Raw genomic sequence first — 26061 nt, forward strand, 5'->3', positions numbered from 1 at the left:
ACTTTATCAAAACTGTAAGTTCATTGAGAGCAGGAAAAATAAGGCCTCACTGACTTTTAACTACAGCACCTAGTTTCCTAGCTGAATGCTATTTATTAATTGAATAAACTATTTAATTAATATGACAGATAAAAGGAAAAGACTGGATTGTAGTGACTGGGTTAGCCACAAGACAACATGGAGAAGTCCCAAGAAACTTGAGCATTTATTTTATTAACATAATATACTTTAAAAAGTAGAATCTATTTTCTGAATTAAAAAGTATAATTTTTTTTCTCAGAGTTGTTGGCCCACAACATTTGCATGATCAACTTGCAGTGGAGGAATTTTATGACAGAATGCAGATGAACTTTTCTGTGATAATTGAAAATGCTCCAGAGAAAAATGACCTCTGAAATGGCTACTAAGTCACAAGAAAAGTAGCTGTTTGAGGGCAACTGTTGCCCAGAAGCTAAATAACCTGTATGTGTGCATACCTTTCCCTTGATACAGTAGCTACTGGAAGCCAAAGACAGACCTTTCAACAAGATTAAAGAGACGCTATTAATTGCTATCGATCATGGGTCAACAAATTAAATTACATCTGCAGCTGCATCTCTGAAAGGTCTAAATGAGAAATGCAGTTAATGGGTCTGGCTGACCCAATGTTGTGATTAATTAAAAAGGGAATGAAACCAAAAAACAAACAAAGGCAAAGGAAAATGTGATAGGAGCAGGATGGGCATCTGAGAGAGGGTCACAGTGGATGGTTAAATAATCCCTTTTGAAAATTTCCAGAACCCTGATGAGCAACAACATGAAAATGAAATTTACATGTTATATTCTGAAGGGGTATGTACAGAAAGAGGTGTTGGAAATTTATAAGTAGTGTATGTATCACAATATGCCCATAAATTGTTTCACTATGGTGTGAGCTTAATATTTGCCACAAGTTAGTGAAGAATTTTGTTATTCTTGCCAATTGAACCTTTGACTTGTATTTCAAGAATACGGTGAATAAATGTATGACCAGTAGAGAACTTTGGTTATTCAAATGGCAATGATTAAAATGGAGATGAAAATAGAATTGGCAAGTAGAAACAGAGTAAACTGCCCTGGAGATAAGCATATCTGAGGATGATCCTAAATATCTGATATTACCAATATCTTTGGCATAATCTAAAATGAGATTATGTGCCACTTCCAAGGAAAGTACAGGTTCCACTTAACATCAATATCCTATTCAACTGAACTAGGAACATCAGCTATTTTAATTCTTGAATTCCCATTTGATCTTCCATGAAGTCCTATTGCCTCAACTGGTCTGTTCGATTCTCACCACTATGGGAACTGATCCCTACTATTCTTTCCAGGACTCTTGTAATTTCCTTTCACGAGTGTCCCCACATCTCTATTGCCAGACCCCGATCCCCTTCATTCTGCTACCAGATTTGTTATTCCAAGATACAAATATGGCCATATCATCCTCTTTTTTGATGTTAGTTAATTCACAGTATCAACAAAAATCAAGTCTAAATTTCTCGATAAGATCTTTTAGGACGTAAGAACTGTTTTGTTTTTTTTTTCTCCTGGACATCTCTTTCCCTGTGTCCTTCTCTGCAAGCTCACACTCACATCACACCTGACTGCTTCTAACACTCCCAATACACTATTCATTTTTTTCTGTACTGCAACATTATTCCCTAAATACCTGCCCAACTTTTACTGAAGCTACAAAGTCTAAATCCAAGTTTAACTTATCCATAAGATCTCTCTTATGATACCACAAGTCTTAATGACAGCTAACATAGACTAGGCTCCTCTTATCTGCCAGGTTCTATTCCGAGATGTTTTATGGGTAGTATTCTGTTTAAGACTTAAAACTCCTTGATAAAAGCTGATTTTGCCTCTTTATAATTGTGTGAGCCTGAGACAAATTACAAAATCTCTCTGAATTTCAGTGTTCCAGTCTGAAAAATGGGAATGCCAGTTCATAGTTTTATGGTGGTTAAGAGGATGGTCGAAGTAATAAATATAAATCATTGTCTCATGTAAAGTAGCCAATACTGTGTCTGGCACCCAACAGGGGCACAAGAAATGATGGCTGAACTTTATATACGAATTCTTCCCAACCCCACCCACCTCACATAACTATTTATTAGGAAAGTTTTTAAACTCAAATTTAATTCTAAAAATATAGTGTTCAAAAAAATGCCTCTATCAAAGCCAGATAGTAATGCAAGTACTAGGACTCATTAAATTGAGTTTAGGTTTCAAAGAACTAGGAGATCAAGATTTTTAAAAGTTTTTTTTTAAAAAAAGCCATCTTTTGACGCCCTTCACCCATGTCTTTTACACATCATTGTTTAAAAAGAAAAATAATAATAATCTGGAGAGATAAGAAGTGGTAATACATGAAACAAAACTAGCCATGAGCTAATTGCTGAAGGTGAGTGATATTAAATTGGGTCCATTATTCTATTTTTCAACAACAACAGCCATAAAACTACAGGTCGTACACTGTAACGTATAGATTTTGGCTTATGCCAGGAGTTGCCTGAGCTATTCATGGGGAAAAACCACTCCATACCACAAAACAAGTTCTCTCTCTTTCTCTCTCTGTCTCTCTCTGTTTCTCTGTCTCTGTCTCTGTCTCTGTCTCTCTCTATGTATATATATACATACACACATATATGTATATATATATACACACATACATATAATATATAATTAATATATAATATATAATTAATATACAATATATAATATATAATATATAATAAATATAATATATATATATATATATATACCATGATCCCTGGCCACTGTGGGTGCCAGGCCCACACTGTGACCAGGCCTGGAGAGTGCTCAGCCTTACTTATGAGACATTTGTAACTGAATAAGTTGTGTTCAGTTTGTACAGAATAGTTAGAATATTCTATTAAAGTTGTGAAACATGAAAAAAATATATATAAACATATATATATGTGCATATATATATATATATATATAGCAATTAAGGGAAGTTGTGAAACCACTTCTATTTATTATTTATTTAGTTTTTACAAAATATACAGACATTTAAGCAACTGGACCTGGAGACACCCTCAAGTGATTTTCTGGGAGCTTTCTCTAAAAAGTAGATTCTGCCATTCTCTAAAATTTTTAAATTCAAAATTATAAATTAGTTTCTATTAACTGTAGCTTACCTTCTTTCCTACTATTACAACATTTTAGTAATCACAAAATTAAAGGCATTTCTAACTTGTTTATCTTCCACCATCACTCTCTGGTTCTTTAATACATAATACAATAATTTGTTTTCCTGCCTTAAAAAATAAGCCATCAAATCATTACCACGACTGAACAGATTGAGAATGTAAAACAAATTTTGAGTCCTTAAAATTAAATGAAAGAAATTCCTTTAACTCAATTAATTTAACTCTTACTCTATGAAAGAAAGGCACTGTGGCATGAGTTATGTCTTGTGCATCAGAAGAACAATATGCTTTCTGGATGTATATGGTTGATCAAGGAGGATCAGGTGTTCACACCAGTCAGTACTGTTTGAAGCTCACTGATGAGATTGTCACCCTAATTCGAGGTTAAAATTCCTTACAAATATGGTAAGAATGTGTAGGTAAGGTTGCTAGCTTAGAGATAGCATTCGTCTTTCAAAATCATGAAGGTTCCTTTTAATCTTTAAGAGTAATATTCCCAACATAAACCCTCAAATAACCACAAACCCAGGACTATCACAATCCATAGCTTTCTCTCCTGTGCTTGAAGTGCCCTCCCACGAACCTTGAATTCAAAATGGACTATAAACAGTCCTTTGCGAGGGACATAGGGAGCAGAGAATTGGGTACATGGGAAATTGAAAAGCGAGAAAGTCTAATCTTGTTTTAAGAAAATGTTGGTGGAGTGGGGGTGTGGATACATATGTGTAGGGACTCCATGCTGATGTTTTCTTAGCAGTTGGCTTTTTTCTTTCTTCCTCTAACAGTGCAGAAGATGATGGCAATTTATAAAATATGGTTCAGTTTTTCTCTGTAGTAGGCAGTATGTTTGTCTCAAGGAGAAGAAAAATAACAGTTTGCACTTACTCCCCAAGGAAAGCTTACGTGCATATAAATGGCAGCGTCCTCTGGGTGCTCGCTGTCAGGTAGGGTTCGTGCTCTGGGCATTTTGTTGCCGCTGGCGGTCAATTAGTAGAAAGCCTCTTGCCTGCTGCTTGTCCCACTCAACGTCTAGGAGGGAGTTTAACACCGAGCTTTAAAAGAGTAATTTTGCCATCACAGACCTTCCAACAACAAGCCCAGAAGTCTGTCCGAATTCATAGCTGTCAGGGGGCAGAGTTCAAATCCCTATTTTGGATTTCAGAGGCATTACAACCAAATCCAGAGTTATGGATGGTTCGGATTATGCAATACCCCCTCCTCCTTATCTTTTAGAAAGCAAAGAAATTTGAATATGGACTGGATTTTAGGTGCTCTTCAGGAATTGTTCATTTTGTTAAGTTTCGATAATATAATATACAACATAGTTTTGTAAGAAACTCTTTTCTTTTTAAAGAGATAATTACTGCAAAGTATAGGGATGAAATGTATGATGCTTGATATTTCCTTAAAATACTTAAAGAAAAAAAAGAATAGGTGAAATGTTATGCAAAATCCTGATAACTGCTGAATCTGGGCAATGGGTAAATGGAGATTCCTTATACTATCTTCTTGATTTGTGTGTATGTTCGAAAACTTTCATAATACAAAATTCCTGCTTTGCCACTGACTACTCTCTGATCTTGGGCAAATCACATAACCTCTTCGTGTTTTGGTGTCCTCAACAGCAAAGCTGAGATAACTGGAGTCCCTCATTTATAGCTGTGCTTTGCGAATTGAACAAAATGCTGTGGATTCAGCATATAGCATAGGGTCTGCCACAGAGCAAGCACTCAATAATTATAGGTTATCATTAGTATCGTGTATGGACATAGGTCAGGAAAATATTTTCCTATCACTTACATTCTCACTGCTGGTGTATTTGAGTTTCCTCTCCCATCCCTAAGTCAGCATTGCCTTATATTATGAAAAATGAAAACATACACAGGCAAATGCTAAAGCTAACACTTAATTCTAATTAAATATCGTTCTAATGACACATACACTTTCAGATGATAGAAGTCACTGAGAATTAGTCATTAAACGATGAGGGTGGGAAGAAGGGAGAAATTTAGGAAGGAAAATATACCACAAACAATGTTTGCTGGTTAACACACTTTATATTTAACAAAATAATTTTTTAATAATATATTCTTTACACATCAAATATTGTTGCTAGAATCCCCTTTTTACAGTTTAGTGTTTAGGTTTTTTTTTTTCTCACTAGTTTTCAGGCACACCATTTTTCAAAGATTTTAGAAACTGAATCTTTTTTTTTTTTTTAAACAGGCATCAGCTGACAAACAGGATGTTGATCCCTTATTTAAACATAGCTGTAGTTAAAGCCGAGAACCAAAGGTAGAGGAAGAATACCAGGACAGAGGTGACAGTGTGGTTGCAAACAAGGCCTTCGAAAGGAAAAAAAACAACAGATGAGCAACAGATGAGACCACAGCTCTGGTGTTCAGAGTTTGGAAAGAATTTCTCAATGACCTGGGTAGAAGGAAGTTGTAAATGCTTATGCTTCATGAGAAATTCTGTCACAGTATAGGTTCATCTCTCCCTAAAAGGGGAAAAATGTCAGTGCTACAAAGTCTTAAAAGAAACAGCTTGTAGTGAAACTCTGAGACAAAAAAAAAAAATCCTTTCTCTGGCTGGTAACAGAGGCCAAGGAGCAGCCTTCATTCTGCAAACTGTCTAAAGAGCATTTCTTGATGGATATTGTACTTGATTCTAGTTAATTCTTGCTGGGATTATCACTGTGCCAAGACTTTGACGCAAAATTTCTGTACCCTGGCTTCCCAGTCTCACTCTTTTTCCTTTTTCTTAAAAGGACAGAGTAACTCTTTAATAATAGATAGGGTACTATGCTACATGGCTCCATTAGTGGCATTTTCTAGGTTTCAAATCTTATTCCTGTCATTTATTATTTTTATTATTTCTTTCCAAGAGTGTGGATTTTTGAAGCTGGCAACAGAAAGTCTCGGGGCAAAGAAAGCTCTATAATACATCTCTGTCTAGACGTAAGCTGAAGTATGGAATGCCTTTACTTTGGAGTGCAGGAATAAATCATGCAGAATTGTTCATGAATGATTCATGACTGTCTATATGATGTATCCATGGTGGCTACTGAAAGGCACCAACCTTGCTGCAAATTGGTGTTCTAAGAGAAGGCGGCTTGATGTTCTTCCTTGAATGGTGCCGGCATGGCTATTTGTATCATGACACAAGCACAGTGTGCGTGAGAAGTGTCAGGTCCACCTTGTCAACACATTAATTTTGGAAATGACAACTCTTTCTTGATGACAGGAAGTGCTTCCAGGGAGGAGAGACTGACAATTTTAAATGAAAATCCAGTTCGTGAGACAAAAGAAGTGTTTCCTGAGGGTGGACCTATGGCATAGAAGCATCACTCCCTTTGGAGGAGACTGACCCCTCCCCCTCGGAGCTGCCGATTGTGCATATCCCAAAGAGCTCAGAGGCTCACCAAAGCCACAGGCTTAGCCAGAGTGTGCCTGGTATGTCCCCTGGCAGAAACCACTTTATACTGATTATTCTAGACCACTGGTTCTCAATCAGGTGATATTTTGTCCACTTCTCCACTCCTCGGGGACATTTGAAATGTCTGGAGACATTGTGTTGTTACAACTAGGGTGTTGCTATTGGCATGTAGTGGATAGAGATCAAGGATGCTGCTAAACATTCTAAAAATGCACAGGACAGACCCCCAGCAATAGTGAAATGTCTGGCCCAAAGTGTCGATAGTACTAAGGTTGAGAAAGCTTGTTCTAGAATGTGGCACTCCACAGGAGTTATTGCAAAGCCCATGTTGGGGTGGGAGCAGAAAAGGAAGGAATATGGATAATGAGAACAACCTTCAAGTTTCCTCAAGGACCCTACCAGATCTGTGCCAGGGTTTTCAAGACGGAAAAGTGGAATAAGCAACTAACTATGCCATGTGGTTTCAGAATTGCTAAATTTGCACTTGAATCGAGGTGGCATCAGATACCCTGTGTATTTTGTTTTTCTGTTACTAGACTAGCAGCATTACCAGGGCAACCTTGAGACTCTTCAAAGGTTCACTTGAATTGTTCAGTATCTAATATATACATTTTAAAAAAATGTTCAACAAATGGAGTTATATTGTGCAAGACTCACTCTACCCTAATCTTTAATTTAAATCAGCACTTGAGGTGGAAAGAGTGTCCTGAATCTGTTTTAGATATAGGGCTGAGCAGTCATTACTCTAACATGGCAAACATGGCCTGAACCATAAAACCTGCCTGTGTGTCCTCTTGGCTTTCAGCCAAATCTGACCACGAAAGCCAGTGGTGTTCAGAAGGATTCAGATTCACAGTGGGCTACTCACCCTGGTTCTGGTATTTGTAGTGCCAGGTGACAGAGTGGGCTAAGAGTGTGTTTAGTTATAAGCTGAACTCGAATTCAGCCTCACAAGAAAGTTTGGTGATTAATGCTACAATTTTAAAGACTTGTCTCCTTTGGATTCTTTAGTCAAGTTCATGGTGTTCTTCACATATTTTTTCATTGGCAGTTTCAAGATTTTGAGGATGAAACGTGTAGTTCGTAAGAATCAAGTTGAGAACCCCCAAATAATGCACCAAGCACCAGTTCCCTGCCCTGCCCGGTGGTGGGTCCATCTGTGTGCGCCTCTCTTTTCTTAGCCTATAGGTCATGACTCGAGGGGAGAGATCAGTTGGATGCTTTTGGTGCCTCTGGTCAGGAAGGGTCCTCGCCTCTGACATTTCTTTACCAAAGCTGGTTTGACACAACTCAAAACTTTACTGTGCAGTCAAATCTGGCCCCTTAGACTCTAAATAGGAAAAAGAAATACTACAAGAGAAAAATGCTGTGTATGATGTACAGGAGAGTAAAAATGGATTGACTCGGCGGACGGAGAGCTGGCAGGCTAGTGGTGTCACCAGAGGAGGAGCCTGTACGAGGCTCTTTCTTTGTTTTTGTTCCAGAAATTCAGTCGTCAAGTCACCACCAAGCATGGATAATTACAAAAGCGGTTTCGATAGCTATATACTGTATATATTTTATATAGCGAGAGAGAAAGAGAGAAATTTCCTCTTAGTAAAATATTCACTTTTGTCAACCCTAAAAGGTTTTGCTGGTGACCCTGTTGTAGCTGGCAGGAGTTTGTTGGTTTGTTTTGTTTTATTTTAAACATGTGCAGAGTAGAAGCCATCTTCTCCCAAGAATTCGTCATCGGTTGGGAATTTGTCCTACACAGTCAGCTTGCCTTGGCATTCACGTTTTGAACACTGAGCCGGCTTCCACCAGTCCCCGTTGTGACAGTGACAGATGTTACATTCATCCACTTTCACTTCAATGCCAGCTGGAATTATTGTAGTTCCTGCAAAGCAGTTTGGACCTGGAACACACACATACATTGATTAGTTGATTAAATCCAAGAGGCTCCCTTTCTCTCTTCTCTCCCTGACCCCAGTTAAAAAATCCAACCCCCAAACCTTGAATGAATAGATCACACTACACTTAACAGTTTATCATTAAGGAGTTTTCTAGCTGTCTCCTTTAAATGCAGACTTTCAACCCTTCCTGTCTTTTGCACACAGATTGTATTCTCTATATATATCACGCATTAAAAAAAGAAAGTTCCAGAGCTCGAAAAATATTGTCTGTTACTCAGTATATGCAATTTTCTAAAGTAAACTTCTATGAATTAAACTCTATTTGCTTTATGCTTTGGGGTGTAATGACTGCTGAGGTGTTCCCTGGAACTGGAGTGGGGGTTTCGCAAGGTCTGTGTCCGATGACGGTATCCTGTGGCCTGTCCTCTCTCTTCCCATGGCGGGTATGAGATGATGAACTCGCTCACTCCCTGGTTTCAGCACTTCCCCAAGCTCAGTTCCTGGAATCCCCAGCTTGTTTCTTGATAATCATGAATAATTCATAACTAGATGATTTATTCATGTCCCAAACAAGCTTTGTTAGAAGTTCATTTGATTTTTATAAATGGAGTTCCTTTAATCTGCTGGATATCTATTTTTTTAAAGAATGACCCAAACAGTTGGCTTTTGAAAGTCAACAGGAATTTTATTTTACTTTTTCACATTCAGAAACACTTTACTAAAAATGTTACTTGCTCATTATCGATGTATATTTTTTAAAATTCACCAATCTCAGTTTTTCACTTCTTCTCTTTCTCTCTTTTTCTCTTTACTTATTTTCTCTTTTTTTTTCCCCTTCACTCTCCCAATGTACCAATGTCAGTGTTCAGTGTTGGCAATATTATTTCTCAAAGTCAAAGGAAATAAGTATCACTTCCCAGGGTGCAGTGGATTATAGTAGGGTGGTACAAATTGCTGTTCCTTTGAAATAATCTGATATAAGTCTCTCAAGTGGATATTTGGATAAAGAAATGGAGCACCGAGTTGTGTCTACCGGTGATTTATTAATCCAGCATTATTGGCCACTTGCCATAACCACTACAAATCAACATGGCAACATACATCAATATTAGTGCCCCACTTCACTTTCTTACCATTTGATAAGAATTTACGAGACTATCTTTACTGTCAAATAAGTGAAATCGGGCGATTTGCAGTTCCACTTTGTAATTGGAATCTTGCTTTTATGAAAATGGTAACTATTGAGTTACGATATCTATTTATCAATATAAAACGATTTAATATTCTATGGCTTTAATCACCTATTGTTTTGAAGCTCCCAGACCTCGCTTGTGCATGCACTTACCAATGGCATTTGTGTATTTATGCCTTTCCTTCATTCTGGTGGGCAGACATGTTGGGTACGTGCCTGGAGTGGAGAACCAGCAAAAGTAGAAGCTATATAATAAGTCGAGGCTGACATCCCAACAGCTAGCAAACTGTCTACTTTTGCCCAGGAGGGCACTTCTTATGATGCTGTGGTTATAAGACCCTGGCTATCCTAAATGCTGATTATTTAAGGAGTGCTATATAAATTTCATAAGTCTTCGGATTTAGTTATTGTTTGAAAGATTGAACTGTCTTTGGGACTACACTTCCCTGGGAAAATCCCACACCAAGTTCTGTTACCAGAACAGGGAGAATCTTTGGAGAACTTGGTAAGGAGACTTTTCCAGAATGTAGCTGGTTCTACCATGGCAGTTATTGACAGACCTCACTCAGTCCAGCCAGATCTAGGCCAGACAGGGTCTGATCAAAGCCAGAATAGTTCAGAAATTGAACCAGATTCAACTACCATCTGTTTTCCTGGAGTCATCCAAAGGAGATAGTGGCTTTCCTCCCTTCACTTCTCCAGTTCAAACCAACTCTTTTCACCCCAATTGTAGACTTTTTAACTTTTCCAGATGGGGAAAGAAAAAAAAAATATAAACAATGGTTCCAATACAAAGAAGTCCCTGAAACAGTGTGTGTGTGTGTGTGTGTGTGTGTGTGTGTGTGTGTGTGTGTGTAGGAATGTTGCTGGCTTACATGGGCAGATTCATCTTGATAGCATAATAAGAGAAAAAGGCAGAGAGGGCTCTTGGTAAGAGATTTCTGTCAAGCCATCGTGCATGTCTTGACGAGATATTTCATGAGGATTCTGGTTTTCATATCTGCCCCTTTCTGCGTATGTCTTTCTGCGTATGCCATACTGTGATTGGTATGAATTTGATCAGCTGCTGTACATCATTTCTTAAGTGTCATTCAGAATTTGCTGCACTCTCAGCTCAGGAAATATTAATTCGAATTGATTGACAGAATGCAAAGAAAGAGCCTTAGTACTTTGCCAGGACTGACCAGTCAGAGGCACTATCTGTAAATAACATGGCAACCTCTCAACTGTCTACTTGGCAGCCAGAGGTATTTTACAGAATCAAAATATCCTGTTTGATCTCATTAACAGTGATTTTATTAGCACCCTTCTGAAAACTTTGGGTGTAACTAAAGCAAGCCTCGAATTTGCCGTTAAGAGTCTGATCTGCTTAAAAGTAATTTAAGTAAATGTCAGACAGAATTGTTGGTACAATGTAGAAACTGTTTTGGTTTTGGCCCGGCCTCTTAATAGTGGTGACTGTAAACCAGTTGTGACAGTAAATGCTAATTTGCTTTGAGCATATGAGTGTTCTACATGAGTTTCTTACAGGGGAAATCCATCCTTCTGTCTGTGTTCTTCCTTTTATTTGGAAGCTGCTTTTCTTTTGTCCCGGTTTATATAAAAGACTTAGATGCTTAGCAGAGTGAATTCAATAGCAAAAGCAACATATTTTAATGCAGAAGACTTGGAGAGACCCTAGAGAGGAGCAGTGAAAATGATTAAACTGAAAGCTGGAAAATAGGACCTCTGAGAAAAGGTTAAAGAGATTGGAATTATTTAATCTAGAAAGAGAAGACAGAGGAATAACTCAACAACTCTCAGGGAATGAAGGCTTAGTAGGTGAAAAATGGTGACCAACTGTTCTTTCTTCTGACGCCTAGGATAAGAGAAAATGGTGATACTTTGATTCTCAAGGAATTGTAAACACACACAAATTGCTCAGAGAACTGAGAATTTAGTGTGGCAGTTGCCGACAGTGTGGTGAGGTCTCTCTTAGAGACCTTTAAGAACATAGCCTGTCTCATCTGTCAGGGATGATTGAAATCATCAGCTCCTTGAAAACAGAACTGAATATCTGTCATTTCGAATGGCCTGGGCCTAACATTGTGTCCAGCAAATATTAAAAATTCAGTGTATGTTTGTTTAACTGACACAGTATGAACAAACTAGTTATATATTGGAAACAAAATTATTTTCTGAGATCAGGCTTTACCTAGATATATCAGCCCTAGCTCTAGTAATATAGGTACAGAAATATTTATAAATTAATAGAAATACAGAGCAACAATTTTTTGAGCATTTACTTTATGCCAGGAGTTTGTCTCATTTAATCTTTCTAATAAACTTTATAAAATATACATTCTCATTCTCAAGACATTGAGCCTCAGCGGTAGAAAATGACTTGTGTGAGATCACCTATCTAGTGAGTGGCATCCATGGAATATAAATGCAAATCTTTCTCACTTATAGGATGATTTTAATTGCCCAGGAAAAGAGGCAATTCTTTTGCCCAGATCTTGGGTTTCTATCCAGAATTTAGAAGTCCAGTTTTTTTTAGTGTTGAGGATGCATATTGAGGTAAGAAATTTGATGGCTAGGAAGAAGTGAGACTGTTTTTCTATAGCTCTTTATCAAACATACTGGTTTTATATTGTGTGTATTCATAAAGTCTCCATAAAACACAATTTTTCTGAAAATAAATGTTTTCAGGGAAGAGATGCTTGGACAGTGGAACTTTGGCTTTTCCTTGGGCAGCAGTGGAGTTCTCACTGTTACTGAAAACAGACCAACTAAGCAGCAGAATGAAAGTAGAATGTGACTCAGGAGACTTGATTCAAGTTGTGGTTCTACAGTTAATTATCTATGTGACTTGAGGTGAGCACTCTGTAACCTAAATACAAATGGAAACCCATATGGCCCAGTCTCAGAAAAGATTTATACTTTTGAAAGTGTAATACAAAGGTAAATGCAACTTAAATCTTTACTGGGAGTTGGAGCAAGGAGGTTAAAGAAAAGAAAACAAGCTAGAAATTTTCATACATAAAAAAAAAATTTCCATGAAACATATAAATCATTTCCCCTATTATTCTGTACTTCTATGAGCACTTATTTTGTCCACTATAAAATAAAAAGTGGTTTGCATTTATTTTTTCTGCACTAGAAATTATTTTTTAAAAATCTTATAAAAACAGAACTTATTTGGTGAGGTGGCTGTGGGAACCTGGAGCTGTCTTTTCAGCAGTACATCCCCCATCTCCGAACCTCAACCTCTCAGAGGTAGCCCATAGGCATCTACATAGAATATCTAGTGATCAAGAGAAGAAACATTTGGAATTATCTTCTCCAGCTTCAATAACCTAAGAAACCAGGAAAAAATAGAAGGAATTCTGTTATGTTTGTAGTTGTAAGAACAGAGTAGATTCACTCATTCACTAAAGTTGTCTTATTGATAAGCCTTGAAATTCCCCTTATAAAAGGGTGCATAGAACTAAAAGAAAAAGAAGTCTGTAGCTACCCTTTTCAAACTTCCTATAGATCCATGCTTGCTTACTATGTTAAATATCACATCAGTTACGTGAAGACACAAATACTTAATGTGAAATCGATGCTCTGAAGGAGAGGATCACAGAAATTTGGAAGGTTGTAACAGAGGACTTGACCTAGGCTCTGAGTCTATGGAAAGATTTGGTGTGTGTGGCATGGGGGGCAGGGGGAGTAAGTATGACCCACTGAAGAAGTCGAAAAAGCCAATGAGGTTAGAGTGGTGAGTGCAGTTAGAAGCGGCTTGGAAAACAGTGTTGTAATGGAGCCAGTGGCTCATATTGGCTTGCAAGAGCCAAGTGTTAAATATTCAAGAGTTTTGTAACCTTGTTGACATTATATTCATAACCTGAAATCAGCCACGATGGAAGTATTTACACCAGCCAAATCAGGAAATACTACAAATCAGGATTTTGAGCACCCCTCTTCTGGCCCAAGAGCCAATTGTTAGACACTGGTGAGAGTCAGTTGTTAAACATTTGCATCACTAGGTTAGGGCTCAAGATTTGGGCCTTGTTGGCCATGTTAAAAATTCTGATCTTTATTGTAAAAGCCATGGGAAGCTATTGATATATTTTAAGTAAGCCTCTGTGTGTGTGTATGCATGCATGTGCATGTAGAATCATAAAGAAAAGACATTCCATAAACCACACCAGTGTCGCTATATAATTAGTCCACAGAACACTCAAGGGTGGGCTAAACGTGACCTATCTTGATAGATGCAGGACCTTCAAGATGGCAAAGAATAGAGCCCTCAGAGGCCTTGGCACTGTGGTGGTAAAAGCACATTTTTTTCTTCCTCGCTTTGAGGTATTAAAAGTCTCTGTTAAGGTGCTGGAGTAACATTAAATTAGTGTCAGCAATTAACACATTGACTTGAATTAATTGATCAGATATGCCTTATAGAAAGTAAGGTCCTACGGGGAAAAAGGCCCAGGAATGTACAATTTGATCTGAGTGAAGGAGGAGGAAAAGAGTTGGAGGGGGAAGGTAATTTATAAAAGAAAAACTCATTTGGAGTCCCTTAGGGAATCAGAATCTAGTAGAAATACTGGGCTGTTTAGGGAAGAGGATGATCCTACCAGTGAATCCTGGATAAAAGGCACAAATTAAAGGAAGTTATATCTAGAGAATAGCTGAGAGAACCAAGTTTGGGACATAATACAATCAAGAGTAAGGGCCAAAATCATACCATAGATTTGACCTAGTGAAAACACTTTGAATGCAGATATCGCCGTTTGTCCCATGAATATCACCATGCCAGGACCCTGGATGCTACTGCTAGAACCATGAGCCGAGCTGCCTCATACTAGTCTTGCCAGAATGAAGACTGTGTGGTTCTATGCCTCTTGAAATCACTAGCTTTCAATTTAAAGTCTGTGGCAGGTGAGCCTGAGGACAAACATTGGGCCTAGTTAAATACCTGCACCCTAGCTGCAAGGGAGGCAGGAACGTGAATATCTGGCATTTGCAACCTCTTTAAGGAGAGATGGGCTCTCTTCACACGTAGAGAAATTCCCAATTATAGGAAGAGGGGAATAGTTCCTTTCTGAGGCTAAGGGAAATGGGGAGAGGGGTCAATGTGGCAGACTTCATTTATTTCAAGTTTTTTTCCTAGGGCTGGCTGCCAGTATGCTTTCCTTGTTCTAAATGAATAAACTGCTCTAAGCACGAGTGATACAGCTATTAAGACAGAGTTTCTGCCTTTAGGGAGTTGACATTCTAGTGGAGTAAATCAGGCAAAAAAAACAAAAAAAGAAAAACAATTAAACAAGGACTATTTCAAGTCATTCTGTGCTGTGAAGAAAATAAATAAAATGTAGTGAACAGCCTGGACCCAGAGTGAAAAATACGTTATAATTTATAGACCATGTTCAAAGGTTTTCTTATTTCATATTCACCATCATCCTGTAAGGTGTTTACCATAAATCCCATTGCACAAGTGAGGGAAGTAAAGCTCAGAGATTAAAGGACTTGATAAGGGGCTGAGAACTGCACAGCTGGAGAGTTTAATTTCAACCCTTGTATTCTGACCCCTGATTGACTACTTTCCTTGAGGAGAGTCTTTCGTCATATGTGTGATTATTTACTCCACATGTCAGTCATAACTATACACTTTCCTCTTCCTGATTCCCCAGCTTTCTTTTGTAGGAAGCTCAGGCACAACCCAGAACCAGCTGATAACACTGAATTCAATTAACACTTTTTGAATTCTTTTTAAGAATTTTTATGCACGATCTTATTTCCTCCCTATGCGACCTACTATTTTTTTGTTTTATAGGTCAGACAATAAAACATAAAAATGTCAAGTGAGTTTCTCAAGGTCACAACTAGCAAGTAATTGAGCTGGGATCCACAGCCACTTTTCTGTGCTCCATCTCAGAAGTCAATCTGTCTAAGTTGGAGCTGTTTTTCATTTCCTCCAAATTTTAATAGCACCTGGGTGTTGCGGATGGGTTAGAGGAAAAAGGCTAGGATATTTAAATTCCTGTTTTTTAAGAGTTTGTGTATGTGTATGTGCGTGTGTGTAAGTGTGTGTGTGTGTGTGTGTGTGTGTGTGTGTGTGTGTGTGTGTGTGTCTGTAGGTAAAGGAATAAATAGAAAAATGGCGAATGGAAAGTGTTACGTCCAGCTATAGAATACCTGTGCAGGACAGAAAAGCAGGCCCCTCCTGCAGCTCTATTCAACTTCTTCTCCGTAACTGCAAAGCAGAGTTACTCCCAAGAAGCAGAAATGGCTGAGAAGGCAGAGTGGGTCCAGTGATCATCTCAGAGGGCAGCCAGACTGGCACTGAGATCTCTCAGTAGGAAATGCCCTGTCCTTGCTGCTCACTGACCCAGATCCTCTTTACAGCCAAGCCTCCACCCTGGAGACCAGGAAAGCCAGGCTGGTTATGATCGCTTTATAGATGCTTTCGGATTGTAAATTGGTATGGCATCCCTGATAACCCTTCTTCTGACAACAACTTCATATTGCTTAATAGTCCCTGTTTGAGTATTGCAATTTCCGGCCTTGATTTGAAAATTTATTACTGACGCTTGGTGTCTTTTAGAAATCGGTTGTGAATGATGTTCCTGCTGCATAAATGAAGCAGATTCCTATTGTGTAAGCCCATAAACATCCAATATTTATTTGGCAGAGCATCTAAATCATTGTTTCAGCAAACAGTAGGCTTGTAGGCCTCAGTCTGGGGTTGAATTAGATTGGATTATGTCCTTTCCTCTTAAATGATTTTAATTCTCTGCTTCATGAAGTCTGGTAGGTGTTATTCCACTGTGGAAAAGCAAATAGTCTTTCTGATCAGGTGTACCCATTTTCAACTATTAAAATCTTGGAGAAAATGTTTCTAAAAAGCCACTAATTAGAGCCGATTGCAGTTTAAATCCAACTGCAAAAAGTGACTGAAATCTCCCCAGTAACATGTTCCAATGGCCTCGTTAGGCCCGGACAGAGAATGCTGATGAGATTTTGCTTGCTGGAGATTCCAGACTAGAGAATGGAGTGTCCTGCCTCGATTCCTGCTTTTACTCACTCACAACTATGTTACCACCATTTTATTAAACCTAAGAACAAAAAGCTTCCTCAGATTATGGTGGCAAGATTCAGGAAGGATTGTTTTCTCTGAGGCTGCCCTAAAGGTGACTGTTAATCATTTTATTTGAAAATTCAATATTGCTGAACTCCCACACAAATTTCAGTGTAAGAGCTCCAGAGAGTTTTCTGGCCCTTAAGTATGTAAGATTTATAGCTTGGTGCTCCAATTAAGTAAAATGCAAGGGCTGGAGCAGAGAGAGGAAGGGTGCAGTCAGGCTGTACAACGGAGGTAAAGGTTGGCTGCTCTTTTTCTAATTTCAGGCAAATCGGCAGGCTGAGAGAATCTGGCGTAGTTCATGCTCTGTGTTAGTTGGCTGTGTATGTCCAGTCTCACCTTCGGAAGAATGTATGTGGTCAGAATATGGCTTGTTTTGCCATCGTATAAAACACTTCATCTGCTTAGCCTTTGCTTCAAATGATGAAATCACCTCAGTCAAATTTTCCAAGCTGAAACAAAACTACCTCCCTTGTTAGACGTTTCAATGGTTTTCGAATCACTTTCATGTTTCTTCTCAGCGATCTTAAAGTTAGGAAGAGCTGGTATTACTGTACCTATTTTACAGCTGAGGGCACTGGGGTTCAGAGAGCGAGGAGGTGAGGTGATTTACTATTTCTTACTTAGTGGTTGAGCTAATTAACTTCTAGGTGAGGCGATTAGGATGATAATGTCACATTTGAATCCTGCTTCTGTCATTCACTGGAGGTATGATCTCGATGTCCTCAGCCATAAAGTGGGAATAATATTAAAATAATAAGAGTGCTTACCTTATGGAAGTTTCGAAGGAGAGACTAGATTAGCATACGTAAAACACTTAGAACAATGGCTGTTACATATTAACATTCAATAAATATCAGTTGTTGCTATTTATCATTCTGATTATAGTTACTGCCTGAGTTATAATCTATGCTACTTTGGGTAGGTTATAGAGTCCGGGTCCTTCGTTCTAGTCTAATTTTTATTTTCTTAATTTTAAAACATCAGTGAAGAAATTAATCTTGTTGATGTCAACTAACATTTTTTTGCAAAGTGAGTGGGCTTTCAACAGGAAAATCATTCCTGTGTGGATTTCTCCTGTGAAGAGACAGCATCTTTGGGGAGGGTTAAGGGAAGTTTGTTGATGTGAATCAGTTGTTGACTGTGGTAGAATTCATTAGGAAAATAATGTAAAATGGTTTTCTTGGACTACTAATGATAACTACTTTTGTTTGTTGGAAAGAAAGGACACAGATAGAGAAAGTCTAGCAAAGAGATTGTAAGCTACATCAAAGTGAGAATAGGCAAAATAAATAAATAAATAAATGTATGTAAATATCTGTCTATCTAGAGGTTTTTTGCAGCATTTATCTTAATGCTTGAAAAAACAGAATAAAATGTCAATGCCCACCAATAACAAAAATATTGAATAAATTCTGGTGCCCACTCCATAGACTCTACCATAGCCATTAAGAAGGAATTATGACTTGCAGCTGACTTGCAGTGATTTTCATGAATTATTGTTGAATAAGAAAGAAATTTTGCAGGGAAGTGTAGGTGTAATATGATCCTATTTTCATAAAACAAATATAGACAAATTTCTGTGTGTGTGTTTGTATAAGATTACATGACGACGAAGGAAAAATAAGCAGAAATACTGTGTTGTTAACATGGATTATCTTGCTAGAAGGAGAGATTTTTGATGGGGGAGGATTCGAGAAGAACAAAATGATAATAGAAAAACAGTGCATCATGACATGTTTATGTTCTATGTATAAAAAATAGATAAAATGCTTATATTGACATGCATTTTAAAATCAAGGTGTGCATTTGTTGTAATAGTTTTACTTTTGTCTCTTAAAATGTGTCATTAAATTGATAATGCATCTGACAACTAGGCACATTTGAAACTGAAGAAGAGTAGTCAAAGTCATAGAAAGAGGCCAGTAAAGCAGAGTCCCTAGTACTCAAGTTTCCTTGACTCTAAAGTCCTAGAGCCATGCTTTCCCTTACAGTAGCCACTAGCCACATGTGACTGCGGAGTATTTGAAATGTGACTAGTCCAAAATGAGGTATGCTGTTAGTGCAAAAAATACACATCAGATTTCAAAGACTCGGTAGGCTTCAGGCATTAAAAAAAAAAAAAAAAGTAAAATCGCTCATTGATAATCAATAATCAATGTTGGATAAAAATATTTGGGGTATATTGGGTGAAATAAAATATATTCTTAAAATTAATTTCATCTCTTTCTTTTTACCTTTTTAATGTGGCTCATTTAGAAAATTTAATTTTGGAAAATTTAGAAAATATCATGGCTCACATGATATTTCTATTGGACAGTACTGGCCTAGAAGAACTGTGAAAGGATAAAGAGGCATTAGGAGTGACCTAAAGAAAACTAAATTTTATATACTTTGGTAGGAAGAAATACCAAGCGTTGTTGGAAAGGACATATCTTTACGACAGGGATTCTCAGACTGTAGGCCTTTGATCGACATCATCAGCATCACTGGGAACATCATTGAAACGTAAATTTTCAGTCCCATCAGACATCTACCGAATGAAGAACTCTGGGTATGGGTCCAGTAATCTGTGTTTTAACACATGTTCCAGGTTATTCTGATGCAGGCTAAGGTATGAGAACCACTGTTTTAGGATAAAGCAGAACTTAGATAAAAACCATACCACTGGGAACCAGCAAGATGGCACAGTTAGTCTGATTTTTGAAAGATGGTTCAAAATAGAATGAGCTGATCCAAAAGGCAATGAATTTACCATGCTACAAGAACATAGGCTTTTAACAACAGGTCATTCCTGAGGAGAAATTCTGAGCAAGTAAATGGTGGTTAAATGGTTCAATTACTTTCAAGTTTCAGCATCGACCTCTGAGCTGTCATTATTGTGTTGCTTTGATAAGTGTGATTTGTACCCATATGACAGCTTTGAGAATTAAAGAGTCATGTGTGAAACTTGGCATTTGGACCCATTTTGCTTGCTTTAATGACCTCACTTTCCAAAAACAAGTTGGTTATCGTTGGAAAGAAAATAGTCTATATTTATCTTTGGGATAGAATCAGGTTAGAAAAGATTGTATTCCTTGGTTTTATCTACCTTTAGTATGAGAAATAAAATTTTTGTAAGCAACACATTTTCTACATCAGAAAACTAATTTAGTATCATCTTTGAAAACTGCCTCCTTCACTGATGAAAAAATTACAAACTTATTTCATTTCCTTAAAATAATATACTTGATTGAACATACTAGAATGGAAGTCACACACTCACTTGGAGAGAGGGGCAGTGGACATGGGGTATGCTTGTCAAGAAAGTGGGCATCACCCCCTCCGCACACACACACAGCACATTTCATAATACAGATTGAACACAAAGCATTCCATTTCTATTCTTTATATTCAAAGACACAAAATGCTGTGCAATGGAAAAAAAGATGATAAGCAGATTTTATATGACCAAAGCTGCCCTACTGACATTTTCATTGTAAGATATTATTAGACATCCCATGGGTAAATTAAGTAACGAAGTGACATTTTCTTTAATGTCTAACAATGGCTGCAGATAGCTAATAACTATGATACACAAATTATGATGAAATTAGTAAAAATAAATAGTCCACAAACTGTATAATGATTCCAGTATAGAAATATTTCTAGTCTCGAAATATAATGTTGACCAGTCATACTTCCTTTCTGTTGCATATGATAAAAGTAGATATAGAATATAAATAACAATGGGATAAAATTTATGAAAAATAAAGTAAAGAGCACACATATTAAAGGTATTTAATCTAGTTTAGACATCAGAGAAGAGTGCCTGGAGGAAGTGATGGGTAATAATGAGAGGGAAGGGGCAAAGCAGCCACGCATGAATAGCTCCTAAGTGCAAGAAAGGCTTGAGGCATAGAGAAGCAGAAAGCAGACTAATTTAATCAGTTCTTGTCTTAATCCAGGTGAAGATAATGGTGGGCTGGGTTAAGGGAGTGACATGAGACTAGAGAGAAGTGAGTGGATGTGAGCACTATTTATGAGACAGAATCAATATGATTTGGTAGTGGACAGAATGTGTGGCGTAAGGTAGAAGATGCCTGTTAAGTTTCTGATTTAAGCAAGTATACAAGACACTAATAAAGAAGCAGGAGTAGGGAAAAAGAGGATAAAGTTAATGTTAGAACTTTTAAATTTATACGTGTATGAATCATTCAAGTGGAAATAAATAGTGGAACAAAGTGGGCTGAGCCTGGCAGAGAGAGTTGCGAGTCCCTGGCAAGTAAATAGTAATTGAAGCCAGAGGGGTAGATGAGGTCTCCTTGAAGCATTGGGTGTAGTGCAAGAAGACAGAGGGCCTAGGACATGAGACAGAAGAGTTGGAGCCAACTAAGGGGACTAAAAGGAAGTCTCCAAAAGAGAAGGAGAAAAAACAGCAGTATACGGTATCAGAGAAGCAAAGGAAAGGAAACGTTTCTGGTAGGGGCAGTGTCAAATGCAGCTGAGATGGCCAGTGAGATATGGGCTGAGACAAGTTTACTGGTGACTTACAAGAGCAATTTCTGTGCAGTAGTGAAAGCAAAAACTAGATTGAAGAAGGTTGAGGAATGGATGGGCGGTAAGGGGAGGCAGACATAAAGAAAGCCCAGTTGGTAGCTGTAACAAGGCCAGAGTTGAGGGAGGATATTTAGAACGGGAGAGTGATAAATATTTTAAATGTTGGTGAGAAAGAATCAGGGGAGAGAGACTGGATAGAAAAAGGCTGGGTGGGGCAGAATAATTTAGAGAATGGAGCCCCCGAGAAAGCAAGGGCATGGGATTCTGTGTTCTTAAATGAGAAAAGGGGAATTTCTTCCATGGTCATAGACAATAGAAAGCTAAAGGATTTTCTGCCGGATAATTTCCATTGTCTCTGGGAAGGAGGAGGGGCACTAATCTGCTGAGAGTGAAGAGAGAAGATGAAGAAAGGACAGGGTTGAGGCAGTCATTTGAGAGAATGAAAAAGATAGCTGACTGGAAAAGCATAATGAAATTGTTGAACAGGGTGAAGGTCTAGATGAGGACAATGACTACAATTTGTAATGGTACCGATTTAATCGCAACTGTGATGTTTCTCATTAGAGCACCACAATATTGTGGAAGCGTGCCCTAGGCAAATAGTCATCATTTAATAGCAGCGTGACCACGGGCAAGTCACTTATTCTATTTCCTTTCCCTCATCTGTAAACCGGAAACAGTAACAGTACCCACCTGATAGGATTTGGGGGAATATTAAATGAGTTAATACGCATAACCGTTCTGAGAATAATTAGCATGTAGTATGTACTTTGCAAGTGTTAGCTATTTTCCAGCTTTGGAGTTTGGGCAGGGATGGGATCATAGGGGCAAAGAAATAGGAACTATTAACAAGACAGTGGTTGAAATTATAGACTAAAGAGTTAAGCTGGAGAACAAGGGAAGTGAAACTATTGATTTTGGAAATTACCAGATGATTTTTGTATTTACCGACAGTCCTCCTGGTGTGGATTGCTGGCCTAAGATTATAGTATACTAGTTTTTCTGACAGAATCAGAGTGTTGATGGAATATGAACAACATGGTCTGAGCTCTGTCATTCCAGCTCCCACTCTATATACTTGGGCTATGGTACCCAACACATAAGGGATTTGCATTAAAAAGATATTGCTGTGTTTTTTTGTTTTTGGTTTGCTTTTGTTTTTGTTTTTTTACTTTAGCTTGAAGCAGATCATGTGTTCAACCCTTCATGTTCTGAATTCCTATGACATGGGAGAACTCTTAAAGTGAGGAAAAAAAAATTATAAGAAGCCAATATTAAGGGAATCCCCTCAAGTTAAGGAAATTCTGTTTAAAGGCTGTAAATTTACTGACTGTTTATGTTCTTTTCCTTGAGGTCTGCAATGCAATTTAAGCTAGAAAAACAATCCGTTTGGCTCAAGCTTGAATTGCTGCAGAATAAACAACTTCCAAAACTGAACTATGAAAGGAACTCTGTGCATTGCTGATGTGCTGAGACACACAGAGGTGCTATTTTGTCTCTGGGAATACATTTTATACAGTCATTCAGATCATGCATTGAGACCCTGGCCTTATCATAAACATAAATGAACTTCAGACATCAATATTTATTTCCGGGCCAGAAAATGGTCAAAGTTTTATATGCTAAAAATGTTATTGAAGAGCCCATTGAGATCTCTGAAAATAGGGAAATAGTTTCATGTACTAATAAGCCAGTAAATAAAGTACAATTATAGACTAGGGCCTGGACCCCTGGGAGTCTAGAAATACTGATTTTATTTTTGCCTGTGTAAATTACTTTTCCTTGAAATTAGAGAAGACATCTAAACATGGGAAGGGCAGGGAGAAGAGAGATTAGGGTAGTTTCTCTTAAGTGCAAATACTGCCACTCTTATCTCAAAGATATCCCAAAATTTTCTGCCTTCCGAGGAATTGACAATGGACAGATATCAATTATTAAGAATAATTTAATTATTCATTTATTTAAAAGCATTTATTGAAGGCTTCCTATGTACCTGAGAGTGCAAATCAGAAATATAATGATAATACGATATAGTCCCAGCTCTCAATGGGTTTATACTCAAGCAGAAATGAGGCAAACACAAAGATACAACGAGGATTTGTAGGAGAATGTAGGAGGAGTTCTAATTAAAACTGAGGAAGAGGAACACTTCCTGGAAGTTGTGAAGACTAAACGGTTCTTGTGGGGTGAACAGGAGCTATTTTTGTGAAGAATCAGGGCGATAGTGGTGGGTAGGAAGTTAGTGGCATGAGCAAAGAAGGAGTTATAACCCATTGAAAAAAAATGTAAGGAATTCTATATTGCTGGAGCTTAGGGTCCCAGGAGGAATATAGGGAGCTAAAGCTGAAGAGAAGGAAGGGCAGTGGTCAGGTTCTGGAAGACTTTATAAGTTGTACTAAATAGAATAGACTTTAATGTTGTAGCATTGAGGAGACACGGAAGGATTTTTAAGTGGTAGAGTAGTATAATTATATTTGTGCTTTAGCCAGATCACTACTGCTGCTGTGCAGGGTGGGAAGTCACCCAAGCTGGAGAAAACAAGAGTAGTAATTGCTCCAGAAAAGAAATGGGAAAGGTCTACCTTGAAATAGTGGCAGTAAGATTAGAGAGGAGGGGTCAAGCTGGGGTGATAGGAAAGGGAACAGATTGATAGAATGTGGATGTAAGTGGTATAGAAAGAGGAAGGAAATAAATTAATGTTCGTATTTCTTGCTTTTATACTGGGTAGCAGGTGGTATCTTTTACAGAGAGGAGAAATATAGGATAGCCAAGGTTAGGTGGAAGATCTCGAGTTAATTTCTACACATATTGAGTTTTAAATGTCTTCGGCTTATAAACAGTAGAAAGCTTAAAGTAAGTAGTGAGACAGAAGGGTTGAGATCTCAAGGGAGGCATTTGAACTGAAAGCATCGATTTAGAAGTCTTTAGGATATCGATGGTGATTGAATCCATGAAAGTGGCTTCCTACGACGAGAGAGAATACATAATGGGAAGGTTACTATTGATGGAACCCCAAGGAACTAACACTTAAGTTGTGAATAGAGAGAGGAATGGACCCCTGAGAAAGGGTATGTGAATAAATGAATATTGAGATGGGAGTAAGATGATGTGATAGAATTCAGTGGAGAAGAAAATTTCAATGAGTCTAATGATGATGGGATATTGAATAAAATAAGAGTTGAACATATCCATCGAATTTAGTATCCAGTAGGCAAAAAGCAAAAACAACTTCTATGTCATTGTAGGGATGCAGCTGGACTTTAAGTAACACGTGGAAAAAATACGTAAGCTATACATTTAAGAAACCTTGTTTTGAAGAGAAGAGAAGATAGGGCTAAAGGACAAGAGAATGTACTGGCCTGAAATTTATTCATTTAACTTCTAAAGGCCTCCTTTTTAAAAAATTTTAAGATCAGGGAGTTGTACCTATCTATATGCTGAGAAAAAAAAACCCACAATGAAGGAAAGATTGAAGGTTTGAAGGAAAGAAAGTTCTAGGTGTTTGTGTAGGGAATGAGTTCTAGGACTTGCTAACTAAAATGCCATGATCTCACGGCCAGCAGCCTTAGCATACCAGGAAACTTATAAATGAGCTATGTCAGGCCCCGCCCAGACTTACTACGCCAGAATCTGCCTTTTAAAAAGAAAGGAAATTCTCCTGAGATATAAAGATAAAGAAGATACAAAGATAAGGACACGTTTCTTGACATTGGCAAGGGAGTTAAAATGATGCTAATTCATTTGGCTGTGAAGAAATGAAGTCATCTACTGAGAATGAGAGGGGAGTAAGTCCATGTAAAAGAGAGCCGGGTCTTGAGGTTGGCATGGCAGCACTGAAAGCTTTACTGAGAAACCCTGGATTTTATTGTAGTATGCAGCTGAGTGTTTGTGTAAATGTCTCCAACAGCTCAGGGCTGGTATTAGAGGAGGCAGAAACTTAGATTGATGTAGGTTTTGGGTTTTGTGAGGCTAGTGGGAATTGGCAAAAAAGAGGGTGAATTAATAAACCTCAGGGTCTAAGTTGGAAAGGGAAGTCAATAAAAATCAATGGGAACTGATAGCTTAGAAGGAAATGAGGATCAATCATGGTCATCCATAGAAATGAGAAATATTACACTGCCAGCAACAGTGGCTGCTTGTTCAAAAAAGAGCTATTTCTTTTCACTGTACAGTCTCTTTATCTGTGTGTTTTACAAATAACCCATCTAAAACATTCCCTATTTGTTTCCCTCCCCTGGTCACCTATCCAACTAGAGTATGAGCTGCTACAGGCCCTGAAGCTGCCCACTAAAATAGCTTCTTCATTATAAAATAAACCGTAGCTTCTCAGCTCTTTCGACGGGAACAAGAAGACTTGTGAAATCTGACTGAGGACTTTAAAAGATCAGCAGGATGTTTTTTCCTATCTTGAATGCCCTTTATTTTCTTTATAATCATTTACAAAATTTATACTTCTAGTATGTTATGAATACTACACTGATCTCCCCCAAATGTTCTTTCTTTAACTTTTGAAACTCAAAGCACTTTGTTCCTCCCTAAGGATACCATTTCAATATATACATATTTATATATGAAATATAAAATATATGTATATTTCAACAGTTTTATCCCTTCTAGGAAATTGTAAAATCTTAAATAGCAGGAGCCGTTTTGCTAATTTTTGTTGCAGTGCAGACAAAAAGAAGA

The 26061-nt window shown here is 37.8% G+C and overlaps 1 protein-coding gene across 1 annotated transcript in view; it reads right to left on the reverse strand.

Moving 5' to 3' along the window:
* Positions 1-5261: 5261 nt before the first annotated feature.
* The window catches only part of VWC2L (von Willebrand factor C domain containing protein 2 like), a 160533-nt gene continuing 139733 nt past the window's right edge, over positions 5262-26061 (reverse strand). Inside the window, exon 4 of the mRNA XM_011358648.2 lies at positions 5262-8535. Within this exon, the coding sequence (XP_011356950.1) occupies positions 8387-8535 (149 nt within the window). The 3' untranslated portion in view covers positions 5262-8386. The remainder of the gene's footprint in view (positions 8536-26061) is intronic.

This window comes from Pteropus vampyrus, unplaced genomic scaffold, assembly GCF_000151845.1.
Source record: "Pteropus vampyrus isolate Shadow unplaced genomic scaffold, Pvam_2.0 Scaffold42, whole genome shotgun sequence".
Taxonomy (NCBI): domain Eukaryota; kingdom Metazoa; phylum Chordata; class Mammalia; order Chiroptera; family Pteropodidae; genus Pteropus; species Pteropus vampyrus.